General features: G+C 36.9%; 1 protein-coding gene across 2 annotated transcripts in view; it reads left to right on the top strand.

Annotated features, from left to right (window-relative positions):
• Positions 1-4442: 4442 nt before the first annotated feature.
• WASHC3 (WASH complex subunit 3) overlaps positions 4443-24027 on the top strand; it is a 60814-nt gene continuing 41229 nt past the window's right edge. The window contains exons 1-5 of one of the 2 annotated variants that reach the window (XM_005898603.3): positions 4443-4600; positions 5160-5258; positions 10250-10315; positions 12372-12479; positions 16574-16684. In XM_005898603.3, coding sequence (XP_005898665.1) covers positions 4550-4600; positions 5160-5258; positions 10250-10315; positions 12372-12479; positions 16574-16684 — 435 coding nt within the window. In that variant the 5' untranslated portion in view covers positions 4443-4549. The remainder of the gene's footprint in view (positions 4601-5159; positions 5259-10249; positions 10316-12371; positions 12480-16573; positions 16685-24027) is intronic. The other variant, XM_070370253.1, reaches the window with a different exon arrangement.

Here is a 24027-nt window from a genome sequence, read left to right on the forward strand (position 1 = left end):
ATAGAAAAGGTTCTAACATGATCATTTTGAATTCTAGAACAAGGCTACATGAAGAAATGTTGACATTGAACTTACAGAGTAGTGTTAAGTGATTTTATGAGGTTGTGATTCAAAATAACCTGACTGCTTTAAGGAGTCCAGGTGCTGAGTCATTTACTGAAACTGCCAGAGGAGAATTAATTAGAAGCAGCTGATAGTGGCATCATTTGCTGCTTTTTTTTTTTTAATAAATAGAGAAGCTTATTCTGAGAAGAAGACAGGGTACTATAGAAGGTGTACAAAGCTAATGACTGAAGCCTGCCTCATTAATACCCCCACCAATGGGGAAAAGAAAAAAATCTGACTTAGGAATTCAAGATAAAAATACCTTGGCTCTATCAAAATGGTAATGGTTAGTTCTAAGAAGAGTCATTGTGGGTTACATTCTTCCTTCCTGTGCTTTTTTTCTTTATGTTTTCCATAAATAAACATTTCACTTTCAATAATAAATTCTTAACTTAAAAATAAGCAGATTCTGCTATCATGTGCATGGCTCTGTAACAGATATAAGGGTATAAAGAAATGGACTCCTTGGACTGCAAGATCAAACCAGTCAATCCTAAAGGAAAACAATCCTGAATATTCATTGGAAGGACTGATGCTGAAGCTGAAGCTCCAATACTTTGGCCACCTGATGCGAAGAGCTGACTCATTTGAAAAGACCCTGATGCTGGGAAAGATTGAAGGCAGGAGGAGAAGGTGATGACAGAGGATGAAATGGTTGGATGACTATCACTAACTCAATGGACACGAGTTTGAGCAAACTCCAGGAGATTGTTAACGACAGGGAATTCTGGCGTGCTGCAGTCCATGGGATCACAAAGAGTCAGACACGACTGAGCAACTGAACAACAATAACAAAGAAATGGAAACTGGCCTGTGACCTCTAGGAAGTTACAAAGAGGTTAACAATACCACATGGTCACAATGTGTTGGGTATCAAATGAGTGATGAAAGCAAGGTGCTTTATGGACTAAAAGAGAAGTGACAGTTTAGAAGACACTTGGATGTGGGGCACCAGTTCTTCAGAAGTGGGGTGCAATGTTTTCAGTTCAGTTCAGTTCAGTTCAGTTGCTCAGTCGTGTCCGACTCTTTGCGACCCCATGAATTGCAGCACACCAGGCCTTCCTGTCCATCACCAACTCCCCGAAGTTCACTCAAACTCACATCATCGAGTCGGTGATGCCATCCAGCCATCTCATCCTCTGTTGTCCCCTTCTCCTCCTGCCCCCAATCCCTCCCAGCATCAGAGTCTTTTCCAATGAGTCAACTCTTCGCATCAGGTAGCCAAAGTACTGGAGTTTCAGCTTCAGCATCATTCCTTCCAAAGAACACCCAGGGCTGATCTCCTTCAGAATGGACTGGTTGGATCTCCTTGCAGTCCAAGGGCCTCTCAAGAGTCTTCTCCAACACCACAGTTCAAAAGCATCAATTCTTCGGCACTCAGCCTTCTTCACAGTCCAACTCTCACATCCATACATGACTACTGGAAAAACTATAGCCTTGACTAGATGGACCTTTGTTGGCAAAGCAATGTTTTAGGGATTGTTAAAACAGGAGGTTTAATTGAGAGTCTGGATAAGGGATGATTAGACCCTGTCTCCCCATAGTTTCCATAGCCAGCAGCTACTCCTTCCCCTCTGATCACTTCTTGAGAAACTGAATGAGGCTCTAGATCCAGAAGTGAGGTGCCTTTCTGAAACTGTTACCTGAAAGGCGAGTGTTCTGTGTTTTCTTGGATTCTGTAATTATCTTTTTAGCACATATTCATCACATAAAGTTATATTAATTAAATGTATGAAAGTGAAAGTGAAGTTGCTCAGTCGTGTCCTACTCTTTGCGACCCTGTGGACTGTAGCCTGCCAGGCTCCTCTGTCCATGGGATTCTCCAGGCAAGAATACTGGAGTGGGTTACCATTTCCTTCTCCAGGGGATCTTCCTGACCCAGGGATCGAACCCCGGAGTCCCACATTGGAGGCAGACACTTTAAACTCTGAGCCACCAGGGAAGCCCCAATTATATGTATAATTATATATAAATATATGTAACTATATAACTTTATATATAATATATATAACATGTATGTATATACATATACACATATATATACATATATACATACATACATATATATATATATATATAAATTTCTGTATCCCTGAAGCTATGACATTTGTGGACTTAAAGATCCTGGGAAAGACAAGCATCTACCAGGACTAGCTAATTCCCAAAGTTAATCAAACAATTTACTTGCAAGCACGTTTTTCATACACAAACCAACCAATCTGAGACCATTACTCCCAACCACCTCCTTATCTAAACTTTTACACCAAGCCAATATTTCCCCTGCCATAATTTAACCCAGGTCAAGGTACAGACGAAAGGGACAACTCTTGTGCCCTAAACCCACTGGAATTATTCACACCATCCAGCCTTCACCTGTTTCTCCTGTCCTGCCTTGCCTTTCAACCGAAATCACAATAAAGGATATGGCATAGACTTTCCCCTGGCTTTTGCTTCTGTCTGCCTCCCAACCAAAATTTGGTATTTCCCCTACAACCTGTGTGGCATCACGGGTCCCCTTCTCTTGGGAACCATAAGTAACCTTCTTTCAATGGTAATTAACCAGTCATCACTCATCAACTACGTAAGTTAAAGTCCCAGAGTACAACATAGCAAAAGGACCTCCCCCGTACTAAGCAAGCTTTCTTAATCATTAAGCTATATGCTGTTTTATTGGGCCCCCCTAACTGTAAATATATCCAGATATCTTCTCCTGAGGTAATCCACTTTTTAGGGACTACTGCCTACAAAAGCCTAGAACCCAATTTTGTAGGCACAATTAAAAGGCACAATTTAAGAAGGAAACTGAAACAATGGATTCTTAACTAGGTTAGGTTATATCTAGCCTAGAATGAATAAAGAGGCTAGAATTCCTTTACTTAACCAAGTCCCAATAGATGATTGAATCCGCCTGCAATGCAGGAGACCCTGGTTCGATTCCTGGGTCAGAAGGAAACCCTGGATAAGGCATTGGCTACCCAAGAATCTGCCTGCAATGCAGAAGACCTGGGTTCGACCCCTGGGTTGGGAAGATCCCCTGGAGGAGGGCATGGCAATCCACTCCAGTATTCTTGCCTGGAGAATCCCCACAGACAGAGAAGCCTGGTGGGCTACAGTCTATGGGGTCACAACAAATCAGACACATCTGAGTGATCTAAGCACAGCATCACTCCTGGGGGAAGGGGAGAGCAGGGTAGCGGGTATTTAAATTTATTTTCCCACTATGCTGAACCAATACTATACTCCTCTAATTGTTTGTTCATCCTGAAGCAGAGCAGAAAGAAAAACAAAAAAATAGGACCCCAGTCTCATTTCCCCCACCTAAGAACTGATTCATGATAAAAGTGACTTTCTAGTTATCTGCTATGGAAACAAAGATAACTATTAAAAGATTCTTAAATACTTTAATTTAATGGCTATATGCAGGTGGCATTTAAAATGTCTGACTCCTCAAATCAGTATTCATTACAATTTACTTGCTTTGTCTCCAGAATTTAGTACAATAAGTGAAATCCAATGAGAGAAACTCTAGAGGAAGGATTATATATTCCAGAGGATTTCTGGCAGTTGTCCAAAACTTCTAGATATTGTTTTTAACAGCCCTGGAAATTCAGTTAAGTTGTGAGTGGCACTGCTGTCAGGAGCTATGGATGATTGATGAACACTAATGATCAAGGATCCTAGGAGACGGAGAGACACTCCCACTTTTCTGTTAACTAGAAATTACATCTCATAGCATTATATTTCTTTTCTTTTTTAAAGAGCACTTTGAAAAAAACATTTTTGTCAATCGTCCAATTTAGGATAACGTTTCTATAGTTCTCTGCTGCTGCTGCTGCTAACTCGCTTCAGTCGTGTCTGACTCTGTGCGACTCCATAGACGGCAGCCCACCAGGCTCCCCCATCCCTGGGATTCTCCAGGCAAGAACACTGGAGTGGGTTGCCATTTCCTTCTCCAATGCATAGTTCTCTATATAGACACATATGCTAAACCGCATTCAATCTTTGTTTTCACCACAAGGCCTAACAGAGTATCTGGCACTTAATTTTTTTTTTTTAATTAACGAATAAATTAGCTGCATATATAACACACCAGACTAAGCAGAGATAAACTCAAACAGACCCCACGGTTTACTTTTTAATTTTGGAGTGGGGGCAGACTGGAGGTAGGTAATTAAGACTACTGGATTACAGCCTTCTCCACCCGACCCCGCCTTGCTTGACGTCACAATCCGGAGCTGGAACTACCATTCCCAGAATGCTGTGCGAATGGGCCGGCTCTCTGGAAGGCGCCGAGTGATTGGCGGGAGGAGGCGTTTCCTTCCGGCGTTTCCCCGGACCGGGAGGCGTGGACCAGGAGAGGCGTTCGGACGCTATTACCGGGTTGGGCGGGCCGGGCTTGGGAGGGGTTTGTGGGTGAGCCCTTAGTCCCCCGCCCGCTGAGGAGATGGATGAGGATGGGCTTCCTCTCATGGGCTCAGGCATAGACCTGACTAAGGTTTGTAAAGATGGAGTTGGATTTCGGCAACCTGGGAGGAGGATGGGGAAGGGACGCTGGGTTCCCAGAAAGACCCCACCTCTCTGCCCAGCCCTGGTCTATGCTTGTCTTCCCCCTCTCTTGGGAGGGAGGGTTCCACAGTTCACCTTAAAAAGGGGTCCTTTCTGAGCCTTCTAAGGTGGGGCGGGAGTAGTATGCCTCTCCTCCTTCCTTTGCCGAGTCACGAGTTCTTATGTTCAAGGGTAAGAACTCTTACCCCTTCCGACCTCTAACCCGACCTCTTTTATATTTGGCCCTTTCAGTTTTTCGTGTGTTTATGTGGGTTGCCTTTACCTGCCAAAGTTCGCATCTGTGAATCCAGAACCCGTTCTCAAACTTTGCAGCCTCTGTCGTTTTGGACACCCCACCCCCACAGTTTAGGAAAACAAATTAATGACTATTCTCAGTACTTCCAGTAATTGTATCACACAGGAGAACGCCTCCTTATTATTAATATCAAGGTTATTGCGTGGTATACGTTTCGTCCTGTACGGATCATGTTTATTTTTACGTAAAACAGGTGCCAGCTATTCAACAGAAAAGAACGGTGGCATTTCTAAACCAGTTTGTGGTGCACACTGTGCAGTTCCTCAACCGATTTTCTACAGTTTGTGAGGAGGTAGGTCCTTTTGATACTGGTTTAATGAGTGGCCCAGTGTCACCTTGCACTTTAGAAGGTAACAAATGAGTAAAGTAAGAATTACGGTGTATGCAATCATGTACTATGACCGCTTGTCCCCCAGTTATTCTGTTGACATAGCTTAAATCCTCTTTGATTCTATTACAGTCAGTTCTTACAGCCCATCTCTGCTGAATGAACTTTCTGGAGGTTTTGTGAAATAGTTCAGTAAGGTTTATTGTGATTAAACAACAAAAGCAGTTCCAAGATTTCACAAAAACATTTTTTCTTTTTAAATTTTGAAGTTGGTTATGTTTTCCCTAAGGATTGCATTTTAAATATATACTGTTTCAGTTTCTATTAAAATTATGTTACATTGCTTGATGAAAAAGATGATTTGGGAGGTAGCCTAGAAACATAACTTGGGCATCAAATATCATGATAGAAGTAAAAATACTTTCTGCAAATGAGTTGTGAATTAAGGATCAAGTAACCCAATGACCCAGGTGGCACAGTGGTAAAAGAGTCTGTCTGCCAGTGCGGGAGACATGGGCTTGATGCCTGGGTAGGGAAGATCCCCTGGATTAGGAAATGGCAACCCACTCCAGTATTCTTGCCTGGGAAGTCCCGTGGATAGAGGAGCCTGGCAGGCTACAGTTCATGGGATCGCAAAGGGCTGGAAACAACTGAGCGTGCACACACAACCCAGTGACAGGTTAGGCACCAGATCCAGGGGCACCTGTCTTAACAAAAAACTAAAAAAGAGAGTGGGAAGGAAGATGGGAAGCATGACTTGAAATTGGTTTGAAGAAAGGAGAAAAAGAGGACAAGGAAGTGGGACAGTCATCTAAAACCAAAAGGTTCTTGATCAGTTTCCTTTACTACTTGAGGATCGTGTTAAACCTTAGGGCTCCACTTTGGGGTCATGAACTACCTGAGTGCTGAAATTACTATTCATCATTTGAGTATCCCCCACGATCCAGTCCTTGAATGAGACTTCTGTAGCTCAGTTGGTTAAGAATCTGCCTGCAGTGCAGGAGACCTGGGTTCAATCCCTGGGTCAGGGAAGATTCCCTGGAGAAGGAAATGGCAACCCACTCCAGTATTCTTGCTTGGAAAATCTCATGGACACAGGAGCCTGGTGGGCGGCAGTCCATGGGGTCGCAAAGAGTCGGGCACAACTGAGTGACTAACACTTACTTACACAATCCAGTCCTTGAATGAGACTTTTCATAGAGGGGTGGTTCCTGCCTAAAAAGTATAGGAATATAGATGTCCTTGGGGCCATTATTCTGTGTTAAGAACAGGATACACTTATATACACTTTAATATATTAAAATCATTGTGCTCAGTTCAGAGGCTAGAGAAAATTCCCACACAGATACAACAGTATTTCTCCATAAGCTTGCAAATTCTACTTTACAAAAGTTCAGTGACCACTTAAAATTAAATACCCTTTCAGTGGGGAATCCCTGATGGCTCAGCTGAATCTGCCAGCAGTGCAGGAGACAGGAGATGCAGGTTTGATCCCTAGGTGAGGAAGATCCCCTGGAGGAGGAAAATAGCAACCCACCCCAGTATTCTTGCCCAAAATATCTCACGGACAGAGGAGCGTGGTGGGCTGCAGTCCACAGGGTCTCAAAGAGTCAGGTCTCTGAGAGTTGGGCCTCAAAGAATTGGACACAACTGAGCACACATACAGATAAAGTATAACAATAAATGTCTTGTTGATTGCTTATCCATTATCAAAGCCTCATGATTCATTCTTTCCTCCCTTCTGTTCCTCTCAACTACCCTCCTCTGTTTTGACTATATCACTATTTCCTACTTCCTTGAACCCCAGAAAAAACTTTGTTGACAAAAATTGATGAAATTTAAAAGTAGCTAATTGCCTTTTTCTCCTTAATGGATGGTAATTTAAGATTGACTGTCACTCATTATTTAGAATTCAGCTTGTAGCATTCATCTTGGATATTTATGTCAATTGTAGACTTTTTACTTGGTGTGATGACAGTAATATTTATTCTGTGCTAGGCATTGTGCTAAGTGCTTTACATGTACTTAATTATCACAGCCCAGACCTTTAAGAAAGGTCCAATTATCTCTTTTTTAGAAATACAGAAACTGAGATGTAGAAAGGCTTAAATCATTTACTTATTCATGCACTCATCGTATACTTGAGGGCATAGTATTTATAGCTGCAGTAGCTATTTGCCTACATTCAAATAGCTAGAAAGTAAGAGCTGGGATTCCAATTCTGAAATGTTAACTGATTGCAATCTTCTGTTCTGTTGCACCATCTGATCTGAATAAGAGGCGTGTTTATATCATTTTCAAGTGAGAGATTACACTGTCTTCTTTATAGTTATTTCAAAATTTAGTTTTTAGATTTGTGTTCTCTTCTTTACCATGCCATTTCTATTTAATATAATGTCTTATATATGATAAACTCCAGGGATATAATATACATATTCATACATGAAGGGCCATTTTCTCCCAAGTTAAGATCAATTTCCAAACTGGGTTGTTATTTGTTTATAGCAGCTATTAAACCTGTGGTCTTTGTTTAGTTAAAGCCTTAAACAAGGACCAAAACCACTCTGTTTACCTCCAAAAAAAAAAAATTTGAACTTCAGCTGTTACTTTTTGAACTTGAAGTGAACTGGAGGGAAAAGAAAACCTGATGGGTTTTGGTTTGTTTGGGTTTTTTTGTGAGGGGGGGAGCTGTTGGGGTTTTTTTGTTTTAACTTTTTACCTAAATTTTAAATAGGAAGTACGTGGAGAATAGCACAAGTTCTGTGCATAGCATAGATAAGACTGAGTGGAAGTTTAACCTTATTGTGAATTTTAAAGTTAAAGGTATTCAGCAAACAGGGCAATCAGGTATATTTGACTCAGACTTGTAACATGCCTAGAATACTGGGATTTTAGTCATTTCTAAATATTCTAAAACATTTCTTTAAAAAAAAAAAAAAAACAAACTTTAAATACAAGCAAAAGCTCTGAGAATTTTCACATGACCTAAAAAAAAATTTAGTGCTTATCTTCTATGTCCAATTTTTAGGCCCACCATCAGACTTCACCTTAAACCAAATAAGGTTTTGCTGAAAACCCTATTTACTGCTATAACTTTTACAACTGCTTTTAAAACTTTTACAACTGCTGGATTAAGTGTCAGATGAAGCTTAGTAAAACCATCAGTTTCTTCCCTCTCTGGCTTCTAGGACATACTCAACCCAAAATGATGTACCAGGAGATCCATTCACTTAAAATACTGTTTCTCTTTTAAAGAACCGGATCTGCAAATGGGATATTTTACAAACCTGAAGTCCCACAGTACTTTTTTTTCCCGTGTTCAACTTTTAGCTCCATAGTTCTTCTTCCTTTTTTTTTTTTCACTTGAGTAAAATGCACTGCCTTGCAAATAGGTGGGTGGTGCATCAAGAATTCTTCAACTTTATCTGAAAAACTAGGAACCTTGGAAATTCCGCTGTTGTCCCAACTCAAGATATTTCAGGTTTGCTTTAAATCCTTACAAAGAGGATGGATGGTTAAATGGATGGGAAAGTAGACATACCTTTCTGTTTCCTCTCTGCTGAAACTTTCAGAGGTGGGGACAATTACTGTTATTGATCATGTTACTTATATCCATAGTCATCTACACTTCAGAGTAGTGGTTCTCAACCAAGGAACATTTGGCAATGTCTAGAGACATTTTTCGTTGTTGCAGTTGGGGAGTTTTTGTGGCAATTAGTGGGTAGAGGTCAGAGATTCTGCTAACTATCCTATAGTGCACAGGATAGACCTTTACAACAAAGAATTATCCAACCCACAATGGAGCCAGTCAATAGAGCTCAGTCAATAGAGCCAAGACTGAGAAACCTGCTTTCTGGTGGTCTAGGAGTTTAGAAGGAAAATGCAGAAGACATAAACATCATAGAAATGAGCTTTAGCAGCCCATGAATGAAACCAGGTGTATTTTGTCAAATGACAGTGACATTTTAGAAAGTACATATTTATGTGTGTTATAGCAGTAATTACACAGGAACAGACTCAAAAACATTTATTATGCTGAATAATCTTTGAAAAGCAGAGGTTCTTAATTTTGCCATGGATCCTTTGGCAGTCTAGTGAAATGAAATTAATGTTTTTCAATGCATAAAATAAAATGTGTGGGATTATAAATGATATCAAGTGCATACTTTAAAATGGAGAAGGACATGGCAACCCACTCCAATATTCTTGCCTGGAGAATCCCACGGACAGAGGAGCCTAGCAGGTTACAGTCCATGGGGTCACAAATAGTCAGACATGACTGAGCAACTAACACACAACATGTAATTGGCTCATGTAATGGTACAGAATAACTAGAGCATGGTAAGCTCTTGGTTCTGGTTTATCTTGGGTTTTAATTGTTGGTTGATTCCTTTTGCTTTTTTAGTATTCTTATTTTTTTTCTTTGTTTTAATTATTCCCGACATTAACTACTTATCTTCCAATTTCATCTTTTTTTACTTTTCAAACTTGGAAAGTTTGAATTCGGGACTAATTGTATATATTTCTGTGTTTAAGTGATATACAAAGGCAGACCCTGCTCCTTTCTGTTTGGGGCTAGTTTTTAATCCTGTGTTCTATGAAGAATTCCTTCATTCAGCAACAAGTAATTATTGGGCTCCTGTTAAGTGTCAAGTACTGCTCTGGTCACAAGGGGTATAACAGTGAATAAAAAACTCTGTCTTCAGAGGAGTTTACATTCTGGTCCCAGTGATTGATTATGGCTCTGATAATGAGTTTCATAAGACTGAAAATGTAACTTCTTCTCTATGAATACAGTTTTATAAAATAACCATGAAACATGCTAATGAAGATAATTGAATACTTGAGTTTCAAATCTTACTCATGTAAATAAGAGAGTAGTATATTAGAAAATCACAAATATTTAAACCATAGTTTTTAACTTTATCCTTTCATTTCTAATCTTTCTTTTTCAGAAACTAGCAGACCTTTCTCTTCGTATCCAGCAGATTGAAACAACTCTCAATATTTTAGATGCAAAGGTTTGTATTTCTGAGTAATTTATAGGATAAACTTGCTCTACAAATATCAACTTTCTCAGTCACATTTAACTTTAATTGTATTTAGGAATGAATTCAGTTTAGCTCCTGCGTCCATGACGTGGTGCAGTGCTTTCATTTGTTTAATTTATTATAATTGCAAAGGAAATAATCTTCATTATGAACCACTAACTGAGTCTGTTTAAATATATATGTGGGTCGAGGTTTCTTTCCTTATTTAATCAAAAACATAATGAGTAACATGTTAACAAATTGAATGTTATATAGTTTGCTTCATTTAATGGAAAACTCACAAGTATCTTAATAGTAGTCATTGATAACACAGGAAAAATTCTATAAAACTTTACATGTCTCCAGAACAAAATTTGGAGAAAATCTCAGCTATTTTCCATTTGTAAAAAATCCCATGGACAGAGGAGCCTGGTGGGCTGAGTCCATGGGGTCGCTAAGAGTCGGACATGACTAAGCGACTTCACTCTCACTTTTCACTTTCATGCATTGGAGAAGGAAATGGCAACCCACTCCAGTGTTCTTGCCTGGAGAATCCCAGGGACGGGGAAGCCTGGTGGGCTGCCGTCTACGGGGTCACACAGAGTCGGACACGACTGAAGCGACTTAGCAGCAGCAGCAGCAGCAGTGAGTAGTACCAGTTCTGATGTCAGAAATCACAAAAGGTAACTGTCATATAAAAGCAAAAATAGAAGGTTGTTTCAATTTGAAAGCTTGCAGGTTTTGTATGCTTTTTCTTATATATAAATAATGGAGATGCTAATATATTTTTGTGACTTTGTTCTTTTATCAAAAAAAATTGACACGAAAAAATATTTATTGACTATTTATAATCCACGGGATTGCCAAGAGTTGGACACGACTGAGTGACTGAACTGAACTGAAGGAAGTGAAATTACTAATATCTTCTAGCATAGGGATCAGAATGTCTGGTTTAGGCTTTCTACATCTTCCTGTGGTCTTCAGCTACTGTATTTCCCTCAGAACATTTCCTTAGCTTGTAATTTAGGATATTTGGCCTTGAACATGTTCAAAATAGTTTCTTAGCAGCCATACCCACTTGAAACTATTAGGGCCATGGCCACTGTGCTAAATACTGTCATCAGTCAACAGTTTTCAATGAATATTGCTGCTTTAGATCTTATTGCCATTGCTTCTTCATTATTCTTTATTATGAATATGTGTATTATTTTAATGTTTGTGGAATTCTTGAGTTAGAGTCCACAGTCACAAGTTAAGTTGCCATGTGGACAGGTTAACCTTAATTATTTCCATGACCATAAATTAATCCTCAAAGTTAGCCAAACATTTGACAGATGTGTGTCACTGATATCAGGATGAAATCAGAAAAGAATGTATGCATGGATCTTGGAAATCCGACCTAAAATGCCTAACCACTGACATCATGCTCATTGTTTGTGTATGGAAAATAACACATTGTAGTAACATTCAGTGATATTACTTAAAGAAAGAAGAAAAGAATAAGCTGCATCATATGTTAACATGTGGCAAGAGTTTTCTCATTTCCCAGATTATTCAAACTTAAAATGTGCTACAGAGCACATTTTGAAGGGGAACAAAATATATTTAATCAAAATCTTTTTACAAGTTTGGGTTGTAAGTTTTCTCATCCCCCACTTTACAGGTGAGAAAATTGAGGCCTAGGAAGATATGCATAGAGTTACGTATGTTGTGACTTAAACCTTGGCAATCTGACTCCAAAGCCCATGCTCTCATTCCTTACAGTAGGATTCCTTATTAAAAAAAAAATAATAATTCCTGAGAAAGAATGGTGACAAGCTAAATTAGATTAGTGAGAAATTCTTCAGAAATATTTTATTTGTCAATGCCTTTCACTTTTAAGTAGTTTATGGCATGGAGAATTTCAACCAAAGATGAGATTTTATAAAACCACTTCTATAGCTTTAAAACTTAAGAAAACTATTTAAAACACAACACATACTTAGAAACTTAGTCTTTAAAGATCTAATATTATCCTCATATACCAACATTAATTTTCTCCTCTCAGTTATCATCTATCCCGGGCCTAGATGATGTCACATTTGAAGTATCTCCTGTAAATGTCACTAGGATCACAAATGGAACACATTCTGAAGCCACTTCAGAGCAATCACAGGTATGTAATTAAGTTCCAGGAAGCATGAGCACCTCTTCTTGGGTGAACCAGATAGACCAAATCTGTAGGTTCAAATAAAGTTAAATAAAAATGTAGCACTTGACTAGTAATATTTTAAACTTTAAGATAAAAAATAAGGTTTGAAAAAAGTTACTAGCTTTTCATTTTGTTATTCTGAACAGTTTCCTGAAGTTAATATTTTTCTTGCCTATAAAAAAGAAAATTGACCTATACAGGACTAGGAATAGTCTTGAATATAACTACTTTCTTCAAGTTCACTCTGGAAATTTTTTTCTTAGTTCTTGTAAGAAATGTGTCTTTTAAATGTTTTAGTATGACACTTTCACACATGAATAAAAATAGAATAGTACAAAGACTAACCAAGTGCCCATTACCTGGATTCACCAGTTAAGATTTTGTTGCAATTGCTTCATCTGTCTTTTTTTGTCACTGAAGTGAATTCCAGGCATCATGTCTTTTCACCCATGTATAATTCCCTGAGCATCTGTGAAAAGTTCTGACATTTTCTTGTATAACCACAGTGCCTTTATCATATACAGTATAATGAGCAGTAATTCCCTGATAATATCTAACTCTTTGTTACCAAAACTCTGCTCCATGGGCCAGCAACCTACCTGAGAACTTGTTAGAAATACAGAATCTCAGGTTCTACCCCAGACCCACTGAGTCAGAATTTTCATTTTAACAAGATCCGTATGTGATTTGAAGGCTCTTGAAATTTGAGAGGTCCTAATCTAAGAAACACCACTTGTCTAAAAAAGTGTGTTTGGGGAGTTGATTTGTTCAAATCAACATCCTTGTAAGGCCCACACTCTGTTTGGCTCTTATGTTTTAATGTTCATTTATGCTCTGTATAAATTTAAATTGTGTATTACTTTTTATTTCAAGAAATAAAAATTCTTCATTGTTTAAGAATAATCACTAGTGTATCTCAGTGAGGTATTAAAATCCAAAATAAAATAATCACTAAAATGGTGGCCTAACAAGTAATACCAAATAAACAGACTTCCTATGTATATGGAATTTTGCATTTGTACCTGGAGGTACTTTTTATGGGATATCTTTTAGATCATAATAACGTTGACCGTGATTATAATACCTCCCATATAAAGGTTTCTGACTGTATGTGTGGTGTGTTAAGTGCTTTTTATAAATTAACTCATTTAATTCTCACAACAGCCCTATGAAGTAAATACTTTTATCAGTTCTGTTAATACTTTACAGATATGTCAAATGAGGTGCACAGAGGTTAACTTGTTGAAGGTCAGACAATAAATGTAAGAGCTAGAATTTTTACCCAAACAATCTGGTGTCAAGAATCCTATCTCTTATCTGCTACACTGCACTGTCTCTAGCACCTGTGTTGAACTCATAAAACATAACCCACTTCAGTATTCTTGCATGGAAAATTTCATGGGCAGAGGAGTCTGACGGGCTACAGTCCATGGGATCACAGAGTCAGCCACAACTGAGCAACTGAGCACATGTGGTCTAAGGCTCTGTGTGGGAGGAGCCATATATTTAGAAATATTGTATATTTGGCAGATGAATTAGATGACCGTTTACTTAACAGTTAGGGCTTCCCTGATAGCTCGGTTGTAAAGAATCCACCTGCAATGCAGGAGACCCCGGTTTGATTCCTGGGTTGGGAGGATCTCCTGGTGACAGGAAAGGCTACCCACTCCAGTATTCTGGCCTAGAGAGGTCCATGGGGCCGCAAAGAGTCGGACACAACTGAGTGACTTTCACTTCACTTCATTTTACTTAACAATTAGGTATTAGAAAATTTAACATCCATTTAATTAATATAACAAATTCCATTGTGATGATCACTGGAATATATATAATATACAAAAATAAATTCAAATGTTTAGAGGAATTTAACTTTACAAGGTTTTATCAATTAAAGATGAACCATCCTTTTTCTAAAACAAGGCATATGTAAAAACTATTACATGTTTCCATTCTACCTAGTAGTTATTCTTTGGTGGATACTAACCATTATTATATTTCTGTAAATTTATAAAATGGTATCTGACTTTCAGTATTAACTTTTCCAGGTGTTACTGTGCACGCCTATATATAATATGTATTTAAAACTTGTGCAGTTGTGTTGGTCTTGCCTGTTTAAAGTCTCAAAAAATTGATTATGAGTAATCACAACTGAATTATCTAAAATTCAGAATTACTTAATATTCTAGCAATTTTATTGAAAAATAGTTATTAATTCATTTGGAGGATATATGAAGTGCTGTTGGCTTCCTGAATTTAAAAAATGTGGTAAAGTTGTGTATTGATTGGCTTAATATAATTGTTCAGCATGTTCTTAATATTGAAATCAACTTTTTATTTCTCTTCATTGTTTCTAATTGGTATATTTTATGTAAAATATTTTGAAATGGACTGAAGTATTGCTTAACACAGAATTTCCATTGACATTACAGTCAACTTGCTTATCAATTAAAAGATAATCATGAACTTTTTTTTAAATCATCCATTCATTGCAATCTCCAGTCTGTATATGAGTCAAAGACCCAAGGTTTGCATACTGATTTTTCTGCACCTTTAATTTCATGGTTCAGATCTTATCATTACTCACAGGAGAACATCTAATTGTACAGATTGAGATTAATTTGAGAATAAAATGAAGGACAGTTGAGAGATATGATAGAAGATTTAATGGGTCATACAAATAGCAAAGGTGTAAGACCTGATATAATTAAACCTTGTTGAGCTCTTGGTTATTAGGCTAAAGTTAAAGGCTGAGTTTTAAAATCCAGTGGTCTTATATGTAATTACCATTTGCTGCATTGTGCTATTGTATGAGTTTATTGTCCTTATTTTTTTAAAAGCATACATGGGTCTTGTTGAAATTTTTTGTTTAATTAAATGTTTTGGACGTTTTGTAATTAATGTATTTTGCAGATGGATGTGTATATGTATATACATATTTACACACACACACACACACACACATATGCACTTTTGTACACTTGACACTGTCGTATAACTGGAGTAACCTAAAGAATTTGGGGATATTTTACTTGCTTCAGCATTTAAAAGAGATTTAATTTATATTTGAATTATCTGGCGAAAAACCTTAACATATAATTTATATTCTAATAACTAGGAATACCGAAAGATTTTTTTTATTTATTTATTTACACTTCAACAGAGATATGCTTCAACAGACATAAAATTGATATCATTCAGTTAAGGAATGTTAATGCTAACATACAGTAAGTCACTAAGTAGACTTACTATAAATGTTTAGGTTAATAGAAAAATCAAGAATTATATACAGTCTTGGCTTTGCACTTAAATGAAGATAGGATTCCAGTTTGGACGAGTTACTGTTTACACGGTACCATGCAAAGTTGAGAACTGTCTATATGATGAAACCATTTTGATCCAAAAAGACCATTCCCCATTATTCTTCATTATAAGTAGTATTTATAATCTTAACCACTCTTTGGAGAATATTAATAATTCCATCAGTAGCTGAAATATATATAAACATAATTTTGTTTGACAAATGAGCTTCTCTTCCACAAATTCTCCAGGCCTTGCCTTTAGAGATGTTAGAATAGCCATATCCACTTAGAACAAGATTATTCAATGAATGAGAAGTATAATTGTGTAGATGGTATAGATACCTAGAAAACCGATTTTCTGTCCACTGGAGTTGAACAATTGACAAATCAAATAGCTTTACTAGCTTTATTAAAAGTTTTATTAAAATAATAGGTCCATAAATAATTCATGTTTTGTATCCATACTCAAGGGACAAATAAAGCAGAATTTTAATTTTTAATGCCTTGAATATGTTTGCACTTTTATGGGAACAATATAGTGTTGACATTACATGTAACTTCCTCTGCAATCATATTTAAGTATTTGTAAATATTTGGAAACATATATCCTATAATTAAATTATTGGTATTTAAATTTAGAAATATGATTTTTTCTGATATTGTTTGCTTTAGAATAATAAAAAGAAACATCCCTTTTAAGTAACATGATGGACCCCTTTTGTGAATTGTCTAAAGATTTATACACCATGCTCTCTACAGCAGAACAGTTTACAAGACTCTGGACCACAGGAAAGTGAAGTAACACCAGAAAATATCTTAACTGTAGCCAAGGATCCAAGATATGCCAGATATCTCAAAATGGTTCAAGTGGTAAGCTGATTTGGTCTATCTTCTCTGTCTTGCAGCCTCCTTTGAAATTCTTAACCCTGGAGGTTTCATTGTTATTTTTTCAGTCTGAGAAAACTGCTAAACCAAGTGACCAAGTTTTCTGTCCTCTTACTTCTTTCCTATGTTTAATGAATGCCCTGATAAAGAGTAAGCAAAAGTCAAATCTTTCTAATGAAAACTGATCTCACACTTCAAAATTAGTATAGTTTGATATAGATTTATATAAACTTTTTGCCTTTCATAATCTTTGCAAATCTTGGGTGTATCAGATAGAAGAATGAAAGTGAATTATTCACTTAGTACATCATATGACTTTAGCTTAATTTCCTGTATTCTAACACATGGGTTTTTTGTGTATTTTTATTCTGAATTTCACCTATCAATAGTTTGGTTCACAGAAAAGAGCATAAGTTACTTGGCCATATAAAGTAATGCTTTTAATATTATGACTTGAGAATGGGTAATTTTTCTAAGAAATCATCATTACATGGTATGATGCAAAAAAATATAACACAATATTTGCTGTTTTGTAACTGCAGAAGTTAGTTTCTTTTCATTCCTGTAGAAAGTCCTATTACAGTAGTGGAAGGAGCTAACTGTCATTTTTCAGTTGATCAAAAAATTTAATGCTTTTGTAAAATTTTTGTTATCAGGCACAAGAAGTATACTAACATTAAATAAGAACAGTTTTGCTGACCTTGGCATTATCACCAAAATAATTTAAAAACAAAGACTATCTGACAACCAAAAAGAGTAGATTGGCTTATTTAGAAGCTACAGTGGTGACAATGGAGAGAAGAAAGTGCATTCACTTTTTCTAACTGTCAGAAGAAATGGCTTTGTCACTTTCAAAATTCTTCACTGGCAGTCACAACTCTGGGTTTTAGGCTTTGGGGAGAAAAAAACAGACTTTGGAGTGAAAATGTATAAATTTTTTAAACTAATAAAGATAAAATGGCACTAGTTTGAGTGTGAATCATGATGAATGAATTTTTAAAACTAGAACCGATGAAAGCTTAAGCTAAGCTTAAAATATGAACTGTTAAAAACTATGTCTTTGACTCTTTCAAACAAAAGAAAACTCAAAAGTTTTAGAGTAACTGTGAAAGGCTTTTTATTTAGTCTCTTCTTGCCTAACTGATATAATTAGGAAATAGTAAAATCTACTTTGTATCTGTAAGACTACCATGAAATATTTAATAAAAGACCCCATTTTAGGGTAACTGTTATATTCTTAATACATTGCCTCAAATTTTACAAGAATTTGAAAAACTCTCAATCTCCTTTTTCAGTGTAAATTCATTTCCATTTATTCCACAAATATTTATTAAACACTTGTTCTAAAGTACCATATTAACTATTGTCTAGATTTATTTGGCCAGCTAAGGTTTCCAGACACCACTTAACATTTTTATTTTTGTTGTTAATTACTTAGACAAGTTTCATTGTTTTTCAGAAGCTCATATATCATATGTTTGTATGTATATCTGTAAATGGATTCTTTACATATTCATTCTTCTAATCATATAGCTTATCATCTCACTAGGAATAACAGCCAAAGTCCTTCACAGGCCTGTGAGATCCTGTACAATTCAGCTCCCTTACTACCTTTTTAATCTCTTATCTTCACTCACTGTGCTCCAGCTCTATGGGCCTCCTTGGTGTATCTTAAATAAATCAATGGACAGTTGCCTAACTCAGGGCCTTTGCATCTGTTCTCTCTCCCTGAAACACTTTTTGCAAATATCTTTATCATTTTTTCCTTTTCTTACTTCAAATATTTGCAGAAATACTACCTTCTTTCTGGTCCCACTCCCTTGACTCCTTCCCAACTGTATTTTTCTTCATATGACCATTCAGTTATGTGCAAAATACTACATATTTTACATACATTATTGGTGTCTCTCCTGCTTCTAGAATATAAACTCCACAAGGGTGGGGGATTTTTCATTTACTTTGGTATTCCCAGAGCCTAGAACCGTACCAGACACATAGGATATACCTATGAATGAAAATGAAATGCCACTTTAACCTTTGATAGGTTTTGGTGATAGATTACTTTTTTTACACTAGCTCAGTGGTCTTCAGAGTAAGAAACTTTCTGGATACAGGTTGCTAGTTCCCACCCATTAAACGAGAATCTCTGTAGTTGAGACTTGGAGCCAGAGCATATGTGTTTTGGAAAATGCTCTTCTGATTAAGAACTGTTTACAAATATTTTACACTGTTTTATAACATCATTCAAGTAATTTTTATCTAAAAACATTTAAGAAGCAATAAATTGTTGTTTTTCTTATTTTTAAAACTATTTCCTTATTTCTTAAACTATTTTTTAAAATTAGTTTTTTAAACTATCTTATTCTATAGTGGTACCTGGCTCTTAGCTCAAGCCCATCCTTTTTGTTTGGTGTGGCCATGAGCAGGAGTTTAATTTCTTCTGCCTCAGTGTTTTTGCTGTTTTTAACCCAACATTCTTGATTTTGGTCCTCTGCCTCCTTCTGCCTTTGGTACGGGTGTTTCTAATTCCTAAACATTTCCAGGGTTCTGGAAGTGCTGCTTCTTTGTGGTATCCTCCTCTTCAGGCACATGGACTTGGCCTTCCTTTGCTCTGCTAAGTCATCATTCTTTTATCTGCTTTTAATTTCCATTTATTGTGGTTCATGGATGCCTCTTAGTCATTAAAATTGGAGTTCATGTTATTTCTTTTTTGCCTTAGTATTTGGGGGTAATAATTTTCAAGAAGAAAGCAGGGACCAACATCTTTGCTTTGAAATTATAAGTTCATCCAAGTTAAATTTAATTTTATTGTTTTTAGTTCATTGTGCCAACCTGTATCCCAGAACCTTATTACCCAACTTTTGTATCCTATTGCTCCCTGTCCTACATTTCATTCTTCAGACAAAACCACAAAACTTTCTCAATATAAGCTCCATGCTTTTCCACCTCTGAACCTCGATCCTCCTCTTGATCACTACCTGTCCAGATTCTACTCATCTGACACGTTCCTATGAACACTTTAGCTACATTACCTTGGATCCTGAACCCACTGACATACAAAGCCAGAGGTGATGTCTCCCTTCATTTATCTATTCAACCGCTTTATCTGTATTTTTTTTATTACTTCATATCTTGTTTCTCGATAATTTAAAAATATTTTTATCTACTGTGTTTAAAAGAAAATCATGAGCAAAAGACCTATGCCTTGACCAATCTTTATATTCACTTTAACACCTTGCCTATAAGGTTGCTCAATCAACATCTGTTTTTTTGTTGTTGTTCTTTTTTGTTTTTGTTTGACCACACTGAGTGGCATGTGGGATCATACTACCCTAGTCAGGGATCAAGCCACCACCTCCTGAAGTGAAAGTGTGGAGTCTTAACCACTGGACCACCAGGGAAGTCCCAGTATTTGTTGAATGTACTATTTTATCCTGCATATTAACTCTTTCCCAATTTGTATCCCCTGGAAGTGTATAAATGTCCTATTTTTTCAAGTTATTGATTTAAAATATTTTATAGACCCAAACCAAAAATAGACCCTCAAGGTTGATGTGAACCTGCCTATCATTACTCTTCAGATGACAGTTACTAAGCTATCTATAAATCCACTATTTTTCCTGTCTCCTAAGAATACCATGAGTGACCTTCAAAATATCCAATTGCAGATGTAGCAACTTGTTTGACAGAGCCCAGAATTGTCTTTCATTGGCATGGTCACTCTAGATTTCTTGTCACTTCTGCATCATCATTTAGTTCTGGCTTTTTGTTTAAACTTAAGTATGAAATCATTAAATCAGTTCCCCTCATTGCTTCCTTTGTTGAAGGATGCAGTTTTCAACAGGGTAGCTTAGGAGTCTGTCAGATGCTCTGATTTGAATGAAATTAAAGCTGCCAGTACATATAAAGAGCTAATGTCACCTGCCCATCATGGTTGTATCTCATCCTTGTGTTTGTTTGCAACCTGTTTCAGGAAAACTTGACCTAAATCCTCCATCTGATCAGGTGACCAAAAAGTATGTCCCCTCTGGTAATACAGCCTTTACCTTTTTTTAACTTAGTTTGATGATTCCTTTATCCCATGTTCAAGAATCTCCAAGTAGTTTATATGAATTGGTTTAAAGGTATCTTCTGCCTTCCATTATATAACATTGTAACATACTCCTTTCAAATGTCAGTTGCCACTCATGAATTCCTTCCCACTAATGTTAGTCCCTAAAATTCACTTATTTGAAATTTCAAGTTTGCTATGTACAAATACACACACACACTTCTTTTTAGGTGGTTGGATTTGTTTTCTCTTTGTTTATATCTCTTAACTTCATAGTTCTTCTACTTTATTTTTCTCTCCTATGATGTTGTTACTGTTCGTAGTCTCAGAGTTGTAGTTGAGGAATTTTCTTATCCTTTGATATCAGTTTAAAGCCCCTTGATCATACCTGTGGGTCTTGCTAAGCATAATTTTGGTTCTTCTAAATTATTTAACACTTTTCCAAGAGTATAATCATTCTAGTGTCATAAGTCATCCCTGAAATATGATTCAGCAACATGTGCGTAGCTAGTTGTGTTTCCTTTATCATTGTCTTTACAAAACTATAGCTTTAAAGTACAATACCACCCTCCTTTAGAAAATACCTCACACAAGTGGAGAAGAGTCATTAGACACCCTTTGCAATCTGTGGCTTTGAATCCTTCAGTTTCTGTCATTAGCATGAGAATAATCTAGATAGCTTTGTATCTCTGTACTCCAGGATAGTAAATTACCTTCCTATTCTAAACAGTTGTTTATTCTTCCAAGATGATTCAGTTCCTTGACAGTGACTGAGAGCAAGGAATATAAGAAAGAAAAATAAATTTGATGTCAGAGCTTAACCCCAGCTAATTCTAGAGGGTAGCTTTATTAGAAATTATCTTATCAATACTAGAAAATGTTTCACTTTCCCAAGAACATTGTGGATTTTCATTAAAATGCCCATTTTTTCCTCAACTTCTGAGAGTAAGATTTTCTTGCTTATCCACTTACTAAAAATTTAGTTACTAACATAGAGAAAGACCATATCCGCATAATTCATCAAACGAGTTTTACTTTGTCTTATTGTTATGATCTTAAGTAGTTTGTCATTCACCATACACATTACTACATGTTATCAAAGCTGAATTTTAGAAGCCTGCATTCTGGAATTTAAGGAATTGTTTGTATCAAAAAAAGGAAAGAGAGCATGGTCTGCAGAAAACCTGTCTTTCTGAAAGAAATCTCTATATACCAACAGTAAAAATAAATCTATGCCTACGATCCCCAAAATAACCATTCTGTACTCAAAAGGGAGTTAACAGTGCCGCAGGACACTAATTTGAGGGCAGTAATATGATTTCTTTCGTTTTTAATTGTCTTTATATTTTTGTCATTTAAAATTTGAGTTACTGCTCCATAAGCAGTGTCATTTTTTTGTAAATTAATTTATTTTAATTGGAGGCTAATTACTTACAATATTGTAGTGGTTTTTGCCATACATTCACATGAATCAGCCATGGGTATACATGTGTCCCCCATCCTAAACCTCCCTCCCACATCCACCCTCATCCCATCCCTCAGGGTCGTCCCAGTGCACCAGCCCTGAGTGCCCTGTCTCATGGATCGAACCTGGACTGGCAATCTATTTCACATGTGGTAATACACATGTTTCAATGCTATTCTCTCAAATCATCCCACCCTCGCCTTCTCCCAGAGTCCAACAGTCTGCTCTTTACATCTGTGTCTCTTTTGCTGTCTCGCATATAGGGTCATCATCACCATCTTTCTAAATTCCATATATATGTGTTAGTATACTGTATTGGTGTTTTTTTTTTTTTTTTCTTTTTTTTTTACTTTACAATATTGTATTGGTTTTGCCATACATCAACATGCATCTGCCACGGGTGTATACATGTTCCTCATCCTGAACCCCCCTCCCTCCTCCCTCCCCATACCATCCCTCTGGGTCATCCCAGTGCACCAGCCCCAAGCTTCCTGTATCCTGCATCGAACCTGGACTGGCGATTCGTTTCTTATATGATACTATACATGTTTTAATGCCATTCTCCCAAATCATCCCCCACCTCCCTCTCCCACAGAGTCCAAAAGACTGTTCTATACATCTGTGTCTCTTTTGCTGTCTCGCATACAGGGTTGTTGTTACCATCTTTCTAAATTCCATATATATGCGTTAGTATACTGTATTGGTGTTTTTCTTTCTGACTTACTTCACTCTGTATAACAGGCTCCAGTTTCATCCACCTCATTAGAACTGATTCAAATGCATTCTTTTTAATAGTTGAGTAATATTCCATTGTGTATATGTACCACAGCTTTCTTATCCATTCATCTGCCGATGGACATCTAGGTTGCTTCCATGTCCTGGCTATTGTAAACAACACTGTGATGAACATTGGGGTACACATGTCTCTTTCAATTCTGGTTTCCTTGGTGTGTATGCCCAGCAGTGGGATTGCTGGGTTGTATGGCAATTCTATTTCCAGTTTTTTAAGGAATCTCCCCACTGTTCTTCATACTGGCTGTTCTAGTTTGCATTCCCACCAACAGTGTAAGAGGGTTCCCTTTTCTCTGCACCCTCTCCAGCATTTATTGTTTGTAGCCTTTTTGATTGCAGCCATTCTGACCAGAGTGAGATGATAGCTCATTGTGGTTTTGATTTGCATTTCTCTGATAATGAGTGATGTTGAGCATCTTTTCATGTGTTTGTTAACCATCTCTATGTCTTCTTTGGAGAAATGTCTGTTTAGTTCTTTGGCCCATTTTTTAATTGGGTTGTTTATTTTTCTGGAATTGAGCTGCATGAGCTGCTTGTATAATTTTGAGATTAATTTTTTGTCAGTTGCTTCATTTGCTATTATTTTCTCCCATTCTGAAGACTGTCTTTACACCTTGCTTATAGTTTCCTTCGTTGTGCAAAAGATTTTAAGTTTAATTAGGTCCCATTTGTTTATTTTTGCTTTTATTTCCATTACTGTGGGAGGTGGGTCATAGAGAATCCTGCTGTGATTTATGTCGGAGGGTGTCTTGCCTATGTTTTCCTCAAGGAGTTTTATAGTTTCTGGTCTTATGTTTAGATCTTTAATCCATTTTGAGTTTATTTTTGTGTATGGTGTTAGAAAGTGTTCTCATTTCATTCTTTTACAAGTGGTTGACCAGTTTTCCCAGCACCACTTGTTGAAGAGATTGTCTTATCTCCATTGTACATAAGCAGTGTCTTATACCTGTAATCCCACATATACTGTTTCTCATCTTTTTCCAAAATCTTAATGCTTACTAGGCCCTCAACCCTCTTGTA

Source organism: Bos mutus, chromosome 5, assembly GCF_027580195.1.
Source record: "Bos mutus isolate GX-2022 chromosome 5, NWIPB_WYAK_1.1, whole genome shotgun sequence".
NCBI lineage: Eukaryota > Metazoa > Chordata > Mammalia > Artiodactyla > Bovidae > Bos > Bos mutus.